Source organism: Capricornis sumatraensis, chromosome 4, assembly GCF_032405125.1.
Source record: "Capricornis sumatraensis isolate serow.1 chromosome 4, serow.2, whole genome shotgun sequence".
Taxonomy (NCBI): Eukaryota; Metazoa; Chordata; class Mammalia; order Artiodactyla; family Bovidae; genus Capricornis; species Capricornis sumatraensis.
Window position 1 is genome coordinate 104,210,868 of NC_091072.1, and position 17,605 is coordinate 104,228,472.

At 41.8% G+C, this 17,605-nt stretch overlaps 1 protein-coding gene and 1 non-coding gene across 5 annotated transcripts in view; one reads left to right on the top strand and one right to left on the bottom strand.

Annotated features, from left to right (window-relative positions):
- The window catches only part of LTA4H (leukotriene A4 hydrolase), a 32,520-nt gene extending 17,354 nt beyond the window's left edge, over positions 1 to 15,166 (bottom strand). For 3 of the 4 annotated variants that reach the window (XM_068972189.1, XM_068972188.1, XM_068972187.1), the window contains exons 1-6: positions 14,968 to 15,166; positions 9,827 to 9,957; positions 7,905 to 8,025; positions 5,596 to 5,664; positions 2,715 to 2,819; positions 1,674 to 1,726 (exon numbers count right to left, since the gene is read on the bottom strand). In XM_068972189.1, coding sequence (XP_068828290.1) covers positions 1,674 to 1,726; positions 2,715 to 2,819; positions 5,596 to 5,664; positions 7,905 to 8,025; positions 9,827 to 9,957; positions 14,968 to 15,126 — 638 coding nt within the window. In that variant the 5' untranslated portion in view covers positions 15,127 to 15,166. The remainder of the gene's footprint in view (positions 1 to 1,673; positions 1,727 to 2,714; positions 2,820 to 5,595; positions 5,665 to 7,904; positions 8,026 to 9,826; positions 9,958 to 14,967) is intronic. The other variant, XM_068972191.1, reaches the window with a different exon arrangement.
- A 457-nt stretch (positions 15,167 to 15,623) lies between these two features.
- On the top strand, positions 15,624 to 15,695 carry TRNAD-GUC (transfer RNA aspartic acid (anticodon GUC)). Its single transcript has one exon. It is a non-coding gene; the product is annotated as a tRNA-Asp (tRNA).
- The last annotated feature ends 1,910 nt before the right edge of the window (positions 15,696 to 17,605 follow it).

The following is a 17,605-nucleotide window of genomic DNA, read 5'->3' on the forward strand; positions in this document are numbered from 1 at the left end:
TGGATTCTTTTTTTTCATATTAAGTCTTTAGAAATCCAATGTGTGGTTTACACTTTCAGCACATCAAGCCTCATGTGGTTAGTGGCTGCTCCTCTAGACAGCTCCTCCTCTAACCGCTCCTTAGACAGTTCTAAGCTACAGGGGCTCCAACATCAGATGGCCTAGAATGGATCCCAGCTCTGATATTTTCTAGCTATGCTACTCTGAGCCAGTTATTTAAACTCACTGAGTTTTTTTATTGGTAAAATGAGAAAGAGTAATTGTATTCATTTCACAGAGTTGTGAGGACTCAAGATGATGCACTGGAAAGTGAAAATGAAAGTCGCTGAGTCGTGTCTGACTCTGTGATCCCATGGACAATACAGTCCATGGAATTCTCCAGGTCAGAACACTGGAGGGGGTAGCCTTTCCCTTCTCCAGGGGATCTTCCCAGCCCAGGCATTGAACCCAGCTCTCCCGCAGTGCAGGCAGATTCTTTACCAGCTGAGCCACAAGGGAAGCCTGATGCATTGGAGCTGGTACCTAATGAGACCTGCTAATTGGCAACTGCTATGACAATGATGATTATTATTTAGCGAGTGCCTCCTATATGTCAGGAGCTTTACACATATTGGGTCTATCAATCCTCACAAAAATCCTTTGAAGTACATGATTATTTCTAGGTTTTAGGTGACAAAAATAAAACCCCGAAACCTTCAGCATCCTCTAAAGTGAGATGTGAGTATGTCTTAGTGAGTATTCATCCTGATGCTCACAGATGCTCAACGTGAGAAGTGAGCTACCCAGGGATGTTCATAGTTAACTTCGAGAGCTGGACCAGAAGCTGTGTTTGCCTGACATGTCCAACACGTCCACATTTCTGGCAATTTGAAGAATGTGATTACTGTACAGCCATTCTTAGTTTTCAGTTGTTTAGAAAGAAGAACAAACAAGAAATTAACAAAAGGGCACTCCAGCTGCTGGTACAGAGAAGGCAATGGCAACCCACTCCAGTACTCTTGCCTGGAAAATCCCATGGGCGGAGGAGCCTGGTAGGCTGCAGTCCATGGGGTAGCGAAGAGTCGGACACGACTGAGTGACTTCCCTTTCACTTTTCACTTTCATGCACTGGAGAAGGAAATGGCAACCCACTCCAGTGTTCTTGCCTGAGGAATCCCAGGGACAGGAGAGCCTGGTGGGCTGCCGTCTACAGGGCTGCACAGAGTCGGACACAACTGAAGCGACTTAGCAGCAGCAGCAGCTGCTGATAAAACTTTAACAAAATATCTTATATTTCTGTAATATTCATAGGCTTCCAAGAGCTTTAAAATAGCTTATCTCATTTATTGCACATTATCACACAATGAGGTAGGAAGGGGGATGTCGTAATTTGAAAGATGAAAAAATGGAGGTTATGAGGATTGACTTGTTTAAACTTGTTTTAGACACCAGATTAACAGTAAGAGTATGCTCATTCTCTAACACTTGGAAAGTCCAAGGGGTGACTGGTAAAGATCTTTTAATTTAAAATTAATTTGTGATTCGCATTTCATGATTAGATTTGAGTATTTCTAGAGCTGTCAGCTTATTATCTTGAGAAACACAAAAGTGATCTAACAATAAATCCTGACAGAGAGTCAAGACACCTAAGGTTTGATCTTTGTGTATACTTCAAAATTTGTTCAAAAGCTCACCTGCTTTCTAAAGCTCCAACAACCAAAGCAATCAGGTAGCAGGGGATTGGAACCTGAAGGGGCAAACAAGACACACAGCACATGCTCGAATTAGTGATTTAGAATGTTAACAGAATAAGACAATTCATATTCAAAAGAAAGTTTCCTTTCAAATCTCCAAACATTAGTGTAGATTACTTTCTTTTGGTACTTCTCAAATGGTTCCCATTTTTGAGGGGTCTAGCAGTTCAAAATTGTAATACAAAAACTTTCAAAACATCTATTTCCCTTTTGGGAAAGGAAGGAAAGCTTCTGAAATGTGAAAAATATCTGCACAGTATTACAAGGTACATCTTAAGCATTTCACAAAAATTAACATCGAAGAAGGCAACTATGCTTTCCTCTTTGTTTGGTCCTTTCTTCTTGAATTAAAAAATTTCGTTTTAAATTGCTTTTTTGAAATCACTCCTGGCATATTTGAGAGACACAAAATAATCCAGCAATGAAAGGATGCTAAAGGTTTTGGAATCCCAGAAGCTGGTGTGGGGACAGAATTGTCCACTGTGATCAATTACAAGTTCTGCTAAGGAGGATGGTTTTTAAAAGCATTAATGTACACACACACACACAGAGACAACACACACAATTCATTAAAAGTCAAAGAAAGAAGTCAAACTACCAGCTACCTAGGAATTGTAACTTAAAGGACTGTAACAGATTTTTGGTCTACGATAGCTCTTCCATCTGTGAACACTACGCCAATACATACCCACAGTTCCGTACCAGGGCAGGTCAAAGTAACTTAGAAACAAGAAAACTGCTACTGACTGAGATGAGCAAAAATGGCATCAGGCACACCCCTACCATACCCTCCCAGCAGCTTCTTTCTTCAATACAATGTTGCAAGCAGAACTAAATATTTCAACAGAGCAAAAGAAAAAAGGCAGAAGCTGCATTCTCAATTCTGAAATACTTCAAAAGCCATTTTGCTTTCCAAATGGGAAGAAGCTATTTGGAGTTCACCACCAACTAAAACACAAAATCTAGACCCTAAGATCTTACTTTTTGGCTGAATCTGTAAATTTTCCTGCTCGGGTCTTCTGGGTCAGGTGCTTCTCCGTCACGAATGGCACTCATAAGTGCCACCAGTTCTTTGGGGACAGACACCTAATCGAGAAGAAAAGTCATTACCAGTTATAAATAAAATGTTCTATGTAAAATAACCTCTTCCGCCTTCTTGATTCTTGATCCAGTAGACTATGAACCCAATACAGCCATTCGTTATCAGTTTTATAAACAGAATTAGCAATATGTAAAACTGGCTTCTTTAAAAATGAATGTGAAATATCCACCTATTCATTCACCTATTCATATTGAAAGCATTTGGTAGAAACTAGATTAAAATCCCAGCTCCACCATTTACTAACTGCATGGACTTGGGTAAATAATCCTCCTGAGCCTCCATTTCCTAAATCAACAAGGGTCATACTTCATAGAATTGTTGCGAGGACTACATAACCTAAATTTATGTTACTTATAAAGAACGTACATTATTTATTTTAATCATTTACTTTTATTATGTTAATAATTTTTTTTTTTACCACACCTGGCAATGGCAGGCACCAGGCCTGATCCCCTCTATACCCTCAGGAGAGATTCAAAAGGATGTTATACTCACTTTAGAACAGAGAATACAGTTCTGAAAATTTTAATATTTAAAACATAAACTTAAGAGTTACAAAATTCTACTTTTAAAATATCTTAATTTATGTATTTTTGCCTGTGCCAGGTGTTCTCTAGTTACGTCAGGTGGGGCTGTTCTCCATTCTAGTTGCGGGGTGCAGGATTCTCATTGCAGTGGCATCCCTGGTTGTGCAGCACAGGCTCCAGGCAGGCAGGCTTTTGCAGCTGCAGCATGCAGGCTCAGTAGCCGTGGCACAGGCTTAGCTGCTGCATGGCATGTGGACTCTTCCCTGACCAGAGATCGAACCCGTGTCCCCTGCACTGCCAGGTGGATTCTTATCCACTGTGTCACCAGGGAAGTCCCACATTCTACTTTTTAAGGGTCTTGAGTGTGAGGAACTTAAGCTTATTGCTGAGAAAGGTAAAATAATTTTCTCTGGAACCTTGTATGGAGAAGATCCTTATGGAGCAAACCTATGGTCATTGATGTGTGTACCCCAGCTCCATGATTCTGAAAGTGCTACTTCTAGTGAATGCCAGAATAAAGGACCATCCCCTGAGTATTAGTGACTTAGCAAGCATCCATTCCAACAATTCTGGACTTTCTTGTTCTGTCTGCACGTAGTAATGTTAGTCTCTCAGTTGTGTCTGACTCTTTGTGACCCTGTGAACTGCAGCCCACCAGCCTTCTCTGTCCATAGGATTCTCCAGGCAAGAAAGCTGAAGTGGGTTACCATTCCCTTCTTCAGGGGATCTTCCCTACCTAGGGATCGAACCCTGGCCCAGCCCTCAAAGCTGTTATTGCAGCGAGCACAGAATCAGGAGCTCCAGAACCAGCGCTGCTATAGCCACAGATCCTGGAGCTAAAAGCCTAGACACTACTGTGGTTCCACTTCCTCCCTTCATTTAGGCAGTGATACGTCATCCAGATGAGAAAGCTGAGGTGGTGAGGTCACAAGACTTGCCCAAGGTCATGCAGTTATTCAGTGGTGGAGAAGATCCCAGATCCTGGGATTCTTGGCCTCCAACTCTAGTTTCTGCAGCATTATGCTCAGGGTGCTTTGGTGGTAGGACAATGTGGGAATCAAGAAGTTTCCATAAATACTAGATGGTCCTCAGTTCCATTTGCCTGGTCTGAGTAAGTCTAGCCTCTGGGATAGTATTTATTAATTATAGTCCACCTTTTCGTAAAAGGGTTAGTAGTACCTACAACAAGAATAAGTTGGAAATGCATACAAATAATTCTGTAATATACACCCATCAGGATACCTAGATAGATTTTTTTTTTTTTCCCAGATAGATATTTACATGGCTAGTTCCCAGGTGGTGCTAGTGGTAAAGAATTCACCAGCAATGCAGGAGACAGAACGGATGTGGGCTTGATCTTTGGGTCGGGAAAACCCCCTGGAGGAGGAAATGGCAACCCATTCCAGTATTCCTCCCTGGGAAATCCCACAGACAGAGGAGCCTGGTGGGCTATGATCCATGGGGTTGCAAAGAGTAGGACACGACTGAAGCAATATGCACAAAGCACATTTATAGAGCATTTAACCCTACAAATTTTTTCAAAGTTGAAAAGAGTTGCTCCCAAATTCTTGATTTTAGGCCTAGAATTCTTTTTTTGTATATGTTATTTTATTTATTTTTGGCTGCACTTGGTCTTGGTTGCTGCGTAGGTTTTTTTTCTAGTTGCAGCAGGAGGGAGTTACTGTTCATTGCAGTATGCGGGCTTTTCACTGCCGTGGCTTCTCTTGCTGCAGAGCATTGGTCTAGTTGCAGCTCCCGGCTCTAGAGACAGGCTCAATAGTTGTGGCACACGGGCCTAGGCGCTCTGTGGCATGTGGGATCTTCCTGGAGCAGGGATCGAACCCTGTACTGGCAGGTTGGTTCTTCACCACTGATCCACCAGGAAAGCCTCTGAATTCTTTTAAAAATCAGAATGATACTCATTTCCCTTTTCCACATTTATGTTTGAAACTGCCTTTGGAACAGAGGTTCAAAATGAGACCCATTTTTCTAACATATTTCAGGCAGAATTTAATAAGTAAACTATTGCTAGCTAAAAGAACATTATTATCTCTGCTTATCATTATTGACTTACGTGGTTCATTTTGGAAACATAATCTGTGTTCATGGATTGGAAGAATTAATATTGCTAAAACATCCATACTGCCCAAAGCAATCTATAGATTTAATGTAGTCCCTATCAAAATACTCATACAGAACAATTAATTCAGCTAATAATTTCAGTAATAGTTACCTCTGCGCTGTAGGTTAATTTCACAGAAGGAGTGTCCTGGCAAGGAAGAATAGCTCTACAGTGGATAGCCTGGGAGAGAGAGGGAAAAAAGAAACAGCTATTTCCCTGACTCAAAAGTCATTAAGAAGTCATTACAATTGCAGCATTGTTCTTAGATCCGTTCTTTTTAAAAGTAAAAATGTCTCACATTTCTTCAGTTCTTTTCAAGTAGCAAAAGTAGATCTGTGGATAAAAAAATCTAATTTCCCCTTTTAATGTATGCCCCACCCTCACATTTCAGCTGGAGCATGAAGCAACATTAAACAATGATTCCTGAGCAATAGTAGCGCCCAGTGAGAAGTTGTTAGGAACCCTGGCGAAAAAGGGCTGTTTAGTGAAGTAAATTTGAGGACCATGGCATGTTACATGCCTGTCTGGGAGACTCACCAGGAACACTGGCTTTCTGAAGGCTCTGCAGAGACCTAGACTAAAGAAACCTGTTCAAATTCTTATACTTATTTCAACACAAAACCCACTTTCTTTTGGTTAATTATGACAGTCTAATGGGATGCCAGTTTCCTGAGAAACACAGCTTGGACAATGTGGTTAAGGTCTTGGCATTTTGATCTTGTGGCAAGCCTTGAAAGTAAACACTAGGAAGACAGGAGGGAGAAAGAAAAGTCTCTTTTAACACCATCTAGACATATTCATTCACCTAATAGGTAGAGCGTTTCTTTGCTTCCGCATCCATCTGTCAAAATGATCAATTCCATCAAGGAGAATGACCAGAGTACCTACGATTTCATACTCTGGCCTGTTGTCAGATAAGTCTGCATCTATTGCTGGTGAGCAAAGGGAACCCAGCCTCACTGAGCTGGAAGGGACACTGACACTCACCTCTCTCTAGGAGGTTGTTACAAATCCCAGACATACTTCACACCTCTGCAAACTTCCTTCTATCCTCCAGACACCAGCTCTTTTCACTTCAGATCTAATAGATTCTCCAAAGATACAGGAGTCCAAGTGACCTCACCTCTAGTTGGATTAAGTAGAACAGAAGAACCAGATAGTCTGCTCTCCCCAAACAAGGTTCTAAGACCATGTATTCAGGGTTCCTTAAAGGTCCCTGGTTATGTGACTCCACAATGCCAGGGGTGAGGTTTATGTGTATTTCACTGGATAAGACCAAACCCAGGAAAATATGCATAGAGAACAGCTATAAGCAAACTCATCAAACAAAATCATGTCTATGTGCTTCCTATCAACTGTAGTAATTTAACTGAAATCGCTTTCCTCCATTTCGAAAACTGCTTCCAACAAGAAATGGAATAGAATGTTCAAAATTCACATTTTTGTGACTCACAGATCTTTACGGACATTTCGTAACAATTACTGATGAAAATCAGATAAGAGATGGAGTGTATAACTGGTACATTCTTGTCTAGAACATGGTATCTCTTTCAGAGTAGTGAACTGAGGGTTTCTTAGACAAAAAATAAAACTTCAATTGGCAATAAAAAGTAAACATTGCCAGCATTCCTTCCTTTCTGACAGACCTGTTTTCAAATGTGAGCCTACCATAGTGCCTTACACAGAGGAATATTTAAAGGATTAAATATGCAGAGTACCTTACACAATGCTTAGAAATATAGTCAATGTTTAATGAAGTAAATTCTTTTCATTGTAAACTATTTGATTGCTAAAAGAATTAGTTTTGTTTCTTTCAGGAGTTTGACACGTATCATTCTTGTGACAGACTATCTCTAAGTATGTTCTTTATTTTTAGTTTTTAAACAGAAAATAGATGTAGTCTAAATCATATCATCTTAATGGTACATTAATATATATACATAATGTGTACATTTGTAAATGTGTAAGGAAAATCTGGAAAGGCTACAGACCAACTCAGTTGTTATCTCTGGACAATGGTATCTCGAGAGGAATGGGAAATCTGATCCTTCCCTTTATTGATAAGCAGTTTTCATAACCAGTACATATTCTGTTTATCAGTGTTTTCCTTTCATTTTAAGACCGTTTATTGAGTGCCCACTCTATGCCAAGTTCTATGGTAGGTGTTGAGGATATGAATATATTAATAATATGACCTAGATAGTCCAGCCTAGCTAGACATATTTCAAATGAAAGGAAGTTTTTTTTAAAAGTAATATATGAATGTATTAATGGTGAGAGATATAAATGAAAATGTATGTAGTCTTTATAAGATGAAATACTATCTTAGGTAAGACCCCAGTATCCGTAAGACCACTGTCCACTTTGCTTCAGTCAGTTGCATGAGCTGGGAATAACAAACCATCCCAAGTCCTTTTTACCTGGCACTGACTAAAGAGATAGGGGTGCTCTTTCCCAGAAGTTTGTTCAGGAGTGAGCCACTGAAGAGCAGAAGATTTTGGAGATGTCTCGAAAGAAATCTCTATAACAATTTCTTGATTTCTGTATGAAAGGAACAAATACATTAGTAGTATACAATTCAATCTAACTAAAATTTTAATTCATAATACATAAACAACATGATATACACCAAATAATGTAAACAGAATTTTATGAGGTCTCATTACTGCTTGAGAGTAACTTCTAGGAATGTTTGCCTTGCATGCTCTTACCTGAATGTCAGCCTGTGAGTCTTTTTTTCTACATGGTAACTGCTTATGAAGATGTAAGAGGAACTAATACTAGGTGAATACCCCAGCTTTTTTTCTGTGATACCAGGTAATCTTTTACAGTGGTGGGAAGGTAGAAGAAATAACTTTGGAATGCTGACAACCACTGCAGGGGTGGCAGAGCATAGCACAGGGCAGTGCTAGTTTGCAAACTGTTGCTGGAAGAGTTAAGTCAAGAACTTGAGAGTAAATGTTCATGTCTGTTAAATCTATGATAAAAGCATATGTGTTTGTATTTAATCTCTTCTTCCTAGTAATTAGTTTTTACTGCATTTTACAAAAGTATTAGCCTGTGGTGGACTGGAACTAACAAAAACTGGGTCCTTCACCCAGATAGATTGAGCAGCATTGTTAATGAAGAAACAGCAAGAGCCCTGGAGACCAGTGGCTGTGCTTGAGTCCTGACTCTACCACTGACTGTGAACTTGGCTGAGCTATGAACTTGAGCAAATTATTTGAACTTCCTATGCCATAGTTGCTTCACGTGTGGAATATGGTTAATGATATACCTCACAAATTATGTGTGTTTCCCTTCTTTTTCTTAAATGGCAAGAGAAGATATGAAAACACTGGCTGCTACCAGGTGGGGTTAGACTGACTTTGTTCTAGGCCAATGGTTTTCCACCATTTATTCCCTCCCCAATATACCAAGGAGTGGGATATAGTCCCAATATGACAGCTCTGGCTAACTTTCTTGAACAAGTTACCTTCTCTCTCTGAGGTTCCCTTTCCTCATTTGTCACTTGTATTAATTGAATAACAATGACAAACACATAACCATTTCACCTAACCATTTCTACATACTAATCTTGGGATAAGCGCTGTAGATGTAGTCTTTAATCCTTATAGTGCGTGCGTGCTAAGTTACTTCAGTCATGTCCCTTTGTGACCCATGGACTGTAGCCCACCAGGCTCCTCTGTCCATGGGATTCTCACGCAAGAATACTGGAGTGGGTTGCCATGCCCTCCTCCAGGGGATCTTTTCATCCCAGGGATCGAACCTACATCTCTTACATCTCCTGCATTAGCAGGCAGGTTCTTTACCACTAGGGCCACCTGGGAAGCCCAAACCCTTATAGTAACCCTTTGTATAATGTAGATCACGCCACAAAGGGTTACTATAGGGATTATAAGAAAGAATACATCTACAGCACTTATCCCAAGATTAGTACATAGAAATGGTTACGTGTTTGTCATTGTTATTCCATTAATAAAACTGGCCAGCCTCCAGCGAGGAAGTGAAAATTACATAGCTTGTAAGAGCTTCCCAGGTGACCCTGAAATGCTTCTTTAAGGCATTCCCACCATCACTCTAGGTATTACTAACATGATGAGTGAAGAAGTAACAGTTATCAAGTCCTATTTTTGAGTATTTTATACAGTGAATTTCTTTAGTATATTAGGAATATCTAATTCTCACTATAAGCTTCGATCTGAACAGCAGATTGGTAGGAGGAATGTACCAATTACTACATACACACAAACTAAAAATAGGAAATGAAAAAAAAAAACTAAAATAAAAATACATATTCCCCTTATTTAGCCATAAAAGAGAAAGATGAGAATATCCATACTTGCACAGAGCAATAGGAAGAGAGATTTCGATTGGTGATCCTTTGTAACTTTGTCTTTCTCCAAGAGTATATTTGACTTCTTGTCCATTGATGACCACTTTTTCTATTGTGAGGTCCTTTGTGTCCAGAATCTAGAAATAAATCAGTATTTTTAGATGATAGGAAAATTGTTTTATGCACTGGAAAAACTAAATGATAGTTACAGCCTTACTGCAATTTCAGATTGGAACTAGTTGCCTTAAGACAGAGTAAGATACAGAGTGAAAGACAGGAATTAAAGGAGTTGGCAGTTAGCACAGGTCCCAATCCACCTTCTCTAAACTTCCCCTCTACCGTCTGAGCTACCAGGGAAGCCCTGGCTTTAAGTAAGAGTCAGATCTAAATGGAAATGCCTTTGCTTCTGTCTCCTAAAACTTCTCTACTATGAAAAATCTCATCTATAACTTGTCTTTCATCATGACTCCTCAATATATATTACCTTGTATTTCTTCCTATGATTCATATCGTCCTACTGCTCTGTACTACTTTCATAGATCCCAAAATTAAAACAAATCTTGGTGCTTATTAGGCAAATAAGCAGACTGTACATCACTGCTTTGTGTATCTAGAGAAGTCCAACCTGGTTACGGCAACTCTGACCAAATGGCCCTACAGAGCAGTGGTCTCCAGCCTTCTTGGCACCAGGGACTGGTTTCACAGAAGACAATTTTTCCATGGACCAGGGGGGTTGGGGGGGATGGTTTCAGGATGATTCATGCACATTACATTTATTGTGTACTTTATTATTATTACATCAGCTCTACCTCAGATTATCAGGCATTAGACCCCCGAAGTTGGGGACCCCTGCTACTGGGAGATTGGGAGTGCATATCTACTTGCCAGGCAGATTATCTGCTTTGGGCAGGGAGGGAGTGGCAACAAGTGTCTGAGGATTTTCCATCCCGATATTCCTCTATCTAAGCCCTAGAACCCATACCCTTTCATTATCTCTCAACTAATCTCTTATTCTAGAATTTTCAATCTTCCTATGCCACAAACCTGTTTCCAAACAACTTAAAGCTTCCAGCTTCCCGTATTAATTTCAAAACTTCACTCAATCCTCTGCCCGCTCTGATAACTATCCTACTTTTCTCCTTCCTTCCTTAAACTCCAAGGGTTATCTATGGCTGCTATTTGTACTTTCTCATCAATCTCTCCTCCCTTTCTCCTCTTCAGTCTGACTTCTAGTTTTTGTGCCACAGGAAGGACAGTCCTCCTGATCAATAGGTCTTTTCTGTTCAGTAGCCTGGACTCTGCTGCTAATGGCCCCAGTGGACTGTACCATCTGTTTGAAGCCCTTTCCTTGGCTGCTTTGACTTTACACATCAATGATTCTCCTCTTTGTCTAATACTTTTTTCCTCCCCCTCCTTTCTAACTACAAAATCTAGATATGTCCCCATGCACTAGCCTTGGGCTTTCAGTTTACTTACCGTATTCTTCAGTCCCTAGTTCTTGCTCATTCTCACATCTTCACCTGGAACCTCTGTACAGGTGACTACCCATCTCTTTCGCAGCTGCCTCCCCTCCCCAGGACTTCAGCAGGTATCTCTAACTGCCTGGTTAACGTTTCCATGGGAAATAGCATCTCATATTCAATAGGCTCCTAAAGATTTTAAAAACAAAGCCACCCTTCTGTACCCTAAGTTTGCTTTCTCTCCTGTTGTCTCTATTCCATTGATGGAACTCCTCAACTTACCTAAGGTTTGAAACATTCAAATAATCCACAGTTGGTCCCACTTCCCAATCCCACATAGCCAATTAACAAATTTTTCTTTCACACTGTCCTCATACTTTTTTTTTTTTCCTTCTACCACCTCCCTAGGTCAGGCCCTGTGGACTTTCAGAACTGCTCACTATCTAACCTTCCTACCTCTGACATCTTTCCCTTGAAATCTGGCCTAGAATAGCATGGGGAGTTAGACTGCCAAGAAACAGTCACTTTCCAGTCCCGTCTCTTTTGGATCAGTTAACTGGGTGATAAGTTGAGGAAATTTCAACAATTTTACTCTTATCTAGAATCAAGAGTTTTTGGCTGGGAAGAAATTTCCATCCTGGTTTTATTATCTTTTCCCTTTCTTTTTCTTTGTTTTTTAAGAGCAGCCACATTTGTTATGAGTATCATCAGTTTTCCTTCCAATGGGCAATTATTATTTCTTTTGGAGTACTCCCTATTTCTGGGGAGTCCCTCAATGGTTGCCCTTACTCTAAATTAAATTATCTTCCCACTCTTGCATATTCAGAAATACTGGATTTTATAGCTTAAGAATAATAAAGGTACTCCTTTGCTCATATTCCAGTACTTGTTTCTGAATATCTGATTTGTTGTAAAAACTTGATGGGAGTATCTTATGTATATAAACTACTTATGTTTATACTACTTTTATAACCATAAGGGTTTCCCTGGTGGCTCAGTTGGTAAAGAATCTGCCTACAATATGGGAGACCTGGGTTCAAGCCCTGGGTTGGGAAGATCCCCTGGAGAAGGGAAAGGCTACCCACTCCAGTATTCTGGCCTGCAGAATTCCATGGACTATACAGTCCACAGGGTCACAAAGAGTTGAACACAACTAAGTGACTTTCACTTCACTATATCTATAAGGGTGAATCATTTGGGTCATTTCCCAGTGGAACATATTCTGTTTTCTGTATTGCCTAAACTTTTCAAGTCTGTTCTGAATGAGAAGACTGTTTTAACTATTTTTCTGTGAAATCTTTTCAGTATCCTCTGTGTTTGTTACAGCAGCTGGCCCAGCTGTCTCCAGCAGCACTTACTGTGCCACATTACAAGGTTTTGTTTTATCCATTAGACTGAGGGCTCTTCAAAAGAAAAAGAATGTTACTTAGGCTTACATTCCCAGGGTTTAACACAGTGCCAGAGAAACAGCAGGTGCCAATTAATGCATGAAACAAGTCCTGGACCAAGAGAAAATAGGAAACGCAATGTTTAAGCTGTGTATCTCAAGTCCTAACCTCAGCTAGCATTACCAAATTACTTAAGAAATTCCCCTTCAAATTTCTTTGATAAGTGTTATTAAGCAATTGATCAAAAATAGAAATAAGAAGGAAAAACAAAGGAAACTGGATAGTTGGCTAGTTGGAATTAGCAATTTAAAAATCTTCTCTTGAAATTTGCAGAATGCAAAACAACAGGCAGGCTTTTAGACTGGAACTTTGAACAGACATAAAATTAAAGCGTCCTAACTCTAGCTTACTCAGGCAACAGAGGTAAAGGTTAAATTTTTATAAATAGGAGTGCAAGGTCATATTAAGCAGTGACAAACTATCAAAATTCACTTTCTTTTACTAAAAGGAGAGATTGCTTTGAAAGAGGACTTCAGTTCAGCCAATCCTGCCTGGGCAAAGCTGTCTGCAATAATAAATGATAGCCTAGCATTTCAAGCAGACAAAGTGCAGCCTATAAGGAAATAGTTGTGATCTTGCTTATAGTACTTTGATTTATTTACTTCCTTACAGTACTTCTGGGGACTACAATACATAGAGGAGTCCACCGTTTTTTCAAACCAGAATTAGTCTAGGAAAATGTTAAATAACAAAGTAAGAAGGTTAGGAGCTTTATTGATTCATATCAATGAACTCAAAATACAGGTCTATTACTCAAGCAGGCAAAAGTCATAAAAGCCACCAATTCTTATCTAAACTTACTAATACACCCAATTAGTGGATCCCACAGATTTCCCCCTATCAAGCTTACAATATACCTTCTCTGTTGCTTATTGCTGGGCTGCAGTGGCTATCACCTGGAGAAGGCAATGGCAACCCACTCCAGTGCTCTTCCCTGGAAAATCCCATGGATGGAGGAGCCTGGTGGGCTGCAGTCCATGGGGTCTTGGGGAGTCGGACACGGCTGAGCAACTTCCCTTTCACTTTTCACTTTCATGCATTGGACAAGGAAATGGCAACCCACTCCAGTGTTCTTGCCTGGAGAATCCCAAGGACGGCAGAGCCTGGTGGGCTGCCGTCTATGGGGTCGCACAGAGTCAGACACGACTGAAGCAACTTAGCAGCAGCAGCAGCAGAAGTAGCTATCACCACACTATGCAATATATGTGGCTAGTTTTCTTGTTCCTCTTATTTGTAAAAATCCTTATCTTTGAAATTCAAATATTATCAGACAGCTTGAGTAAGAACACTGAAAATAGGCTATGTTGTACAGATAAAATAACAACACTTCACAAAGCCAAACAAGTTTTTCATCATTCTGGTGGCTAGAGAGCTTGGAGAAGTCCTTATTTTCTAAGAAAGTGCAATATTACTTGCTGCTGGGAACCAACTATTAAAGCTTGAATGTCCCACCCCTCCTTAAGTTATTCTCAGAGAAGGGTGATAAGAAGCAAAGGTAGGAGGAACCATGAATCGGAGACAGCTGCACCTGGAGTTATAAAGCAGAGACTGAAAGTATTACAGCAGGGCTCGGAATTCTAGGGGGGGTTAGAACTGGCAGGGAGATGGTAATCGGTCATATCCTGTAGATCTGCAGGTTGAAATAAAGGGGCCTGGGAGGGAGAGGTGGGACTGAGAATCTGCAGGACAGAGGGCCTGAGACTTAGCTGAGGGTGTGGACTGAGGAAAGTGGGCTGGGGACTGGAAGAATTCTGGGGCCTGAGGAGGGAGTTCTGGGCTCCAGGCCGAGGAAATGGGGAGACTACAGGGGGCGGCTTTAGCGCTGGGAGCTACGATTAGCGGGGAAAGGAGAATTCCTGCTAAGATGAAACGTGAGGGCTGGGTGAGGAGCGGGGGGTGAAATGGGCACCAGGATGTGTCCAGGAACTGCGAAGGAGGCTTTGGGGGAAAGGAGTGGAGGAGAAGGCAGGTATACATAGTGGGTAACGAAGGAATGCAGAGACTCCAGTTGGGTTGGGAGGGATTGATATGGGATGCGTAGGGGGCTGAAGACGGGGCACTGAGAAATGAGTGGAGGCTGAAGAGGAGGTGTACAACAAGGGTTGTGGGCTGCGGAGGAGCATCTACGGATGCGTGAAGCAGGCGGGGGGCAGGCACCAGGAAGGGGCCGAAGCGGGGTGAGAGACGGGAGACGTGTAGCCAGGGAGAGGCGGGCACCCGGGAGCATGTCCCACCGTACCAGGCTGCGCAGATTGTCCTCCTGGGACTGGACGGTGAGCGCGGCGGTCCCGGTCAGTACCCGGCGAGTAAAGTCGATGCTGCAACGCAGGTGCAGGTGTTTGGTCTGGCAGACGGACGCCGGGGAGGCCAAGGAGCACGTATCCACTACCTCGGGCATGGCTGTGAGGAGTCCCGATGCACGCGATCTGCACCCCAGCTCTCAGCAACCAGACTACTCCGCTGAGCGCGAGAGAAAGGGAGAGTGAGGTAAAGAGAGGAGGAGGAATTCGCGGCGTCCGCTGGGAAAGGAAGTTCTTTGAAGTCAGCAAAGAGTAGGGTGTGGCATTGGTGGAACTACAAGTCCCATGGTGCAGTGCGACAAGGCGTGCGCTTTGCTCTCTGGGACTCTGTGTGTGTGTGTGTGTGTGGAGGGGTGTAGAAGTGGATCGATATTTCTCCCAAAGTGGGAGGAGGGGAGAAAAGGAGGGGAATGGAAGTTAGAGGAAGGGTAAGCAGATGGAAATAAGTGAAGGCTTTTATTTTAGTTCCATTCAACTTCGATGGAAGTTGCAATAGCAGTAGAAGAAATGTCAGGCCTACTGATGATTGTTGGGTATGAGAGGGGCGGGGTAAAAAGAGATAAGGGAACTGTCAGAGCAGTGCTTCTTGTGCAATTCCTCGTTAGTATAGTGGTGAGTATCCCCGCCTGTCACGCGGGAGACCGGGGTTCGATTCCCCGACGGGGAGATGCTGAAGTTTTTTCCTTTTTCCTTGCAGGGTTCATGCAAACATTTCAAAGGCTACTGTGAAAGAGAGTCAACATCAAGGTTTATATTTAAAAACCGTTTTGTGTCTACTTTCCATGTCAGCAACTTCGTATGTACATTTCCAGGCCCTAGAGATAAAAATGAAAATAAACCACATTCTCATCTTAGAAACTTAGAATGATTACCTCAGTATACTGTAGTGAGAGAATTCTGTGATAAAAGTGTGCAGTGGGTGTATAGGGGATACAGAACTGGGGCATACTGAATGTGAGGAGGGGTTGAAGGATGACTTGCCTAAAAAATGAAACCTCAGAGTTGAAACTGGGAAAACTGGAGAAGAATGTGTCTCGAAGGACTTTGAACAGCTGGACCTTTAATCTTGAATGCATGAATGGAGTACTCACAGAAGAATTTTAAGCAAGGGAATGACATGGTCAGACTCATGTTATTAAAGGAACACTGGTAGCATTCAGAGAATGACTCTGTGTGTGTTAGTCTCCTATCTGACTCTTTACGACCCCATGGACTGTAGCCCCTCAGACTCCTCTGTCCATGGGATTGTCCAGGTAAGAATGCTGGAGTGGGTTGCCATGCCTTTCGCCAGGGGAGCTTCCCTACCCAGGGATTGAACCTGGACTTCCTGCATTTCAGGTAGAGTCCTTACAGTCAGAGCCGCCAGGGAAGCCCCAGAAAATGGGGATGAGGCATCAAAACCAGAGTCAGGAGATTTGGAAACGGCCAGGCTTCCCTGGTGACTCAGATGGTAAAGAATCCGCCTGCAATATGGGAGACCTGGGTTCAATCCCTGAGTTGGGAAGATCCCCTGGAGAAGGGCATGGCAACCCACTCTAGTATTCTTGCCTGGAGAATTCAATGGACAAAGGAACCTGGGGGGCTACAGTCCATGGGATCACAAAAAGTGGAACACCACTGAGTGACTTTCACTTCACTTCTGCTGCTAAAATAAATAGTCCAGGAAGAAGATGCTGGGGGCCTGACATAGGTATCTAATAAGTAGAGATGGAGAGGAAAGAATGGAAGGAATACTTACGAGATAAGTGGTGTCACATTAAGAAGGAGCCTAAGATGATTTGTCAGATTCTAGGTTTCAGTGGTTGGGTAGTCGTTAACCAGAAGTAGAGACTATGTGAAGAGGACAGACTTAAGTGGGAAAGATCTAAGTTTAACTTGGGACAAATGGAGTTTGAGAGTGCATGGGAGTCAAGAGTGGAGGCATCCTTGAAACATTCTGGGGAAGGTTCAGGTAGATATGAGAGTATCATCATGTGATGAGTGAAACTATGACAGTGAGTAAACTCAGCCCAGGGATCATGTGCAAAAAAAGCAGTGAAAGCAGCTGGGAAGCTTGGAGCATGACAGAATTTAAGAAAAAAAGCTAGAGGATGGGAGGAATCCTTTCACGGTGTATATGTATACCAAATCACCACATGCACACTTTCAATATCTTAACATTTTATTTGTCAATTATACTTCAATAAAGTTGCATTTTTTGAAAGGTGGGGGATGGTGGTGCTAGAGTAAAAGGAACTCATGAAATAAACTAAAAAGAGCCAACCAGCAATGTCAAATACAGCCTAGAGGGCCATTACAATAGGAAGTAAAAAGTCTTCCTTGAATTTGGCAATGGGATGGAGGTGGGAAGATGGTGGTTTTGTTGACTTTTGTGGTTTAGTTGAAGGTGGATGACAGAGAGCAGCAACTGAGCAATAAAAAGAGTAGAGGGGAAATAGAACAGAGGCTGCTCTCTCAAGACCTGTGGCCAATGTGAGAAGGGAAGAAAAATGAGGAATAGGAAGGGGAGTATAGGAGTATTGTGCTGAGAAAACGTTGTTTTGTCTTTAGAGAGAGGGAAACTTTAACATGTTTAAA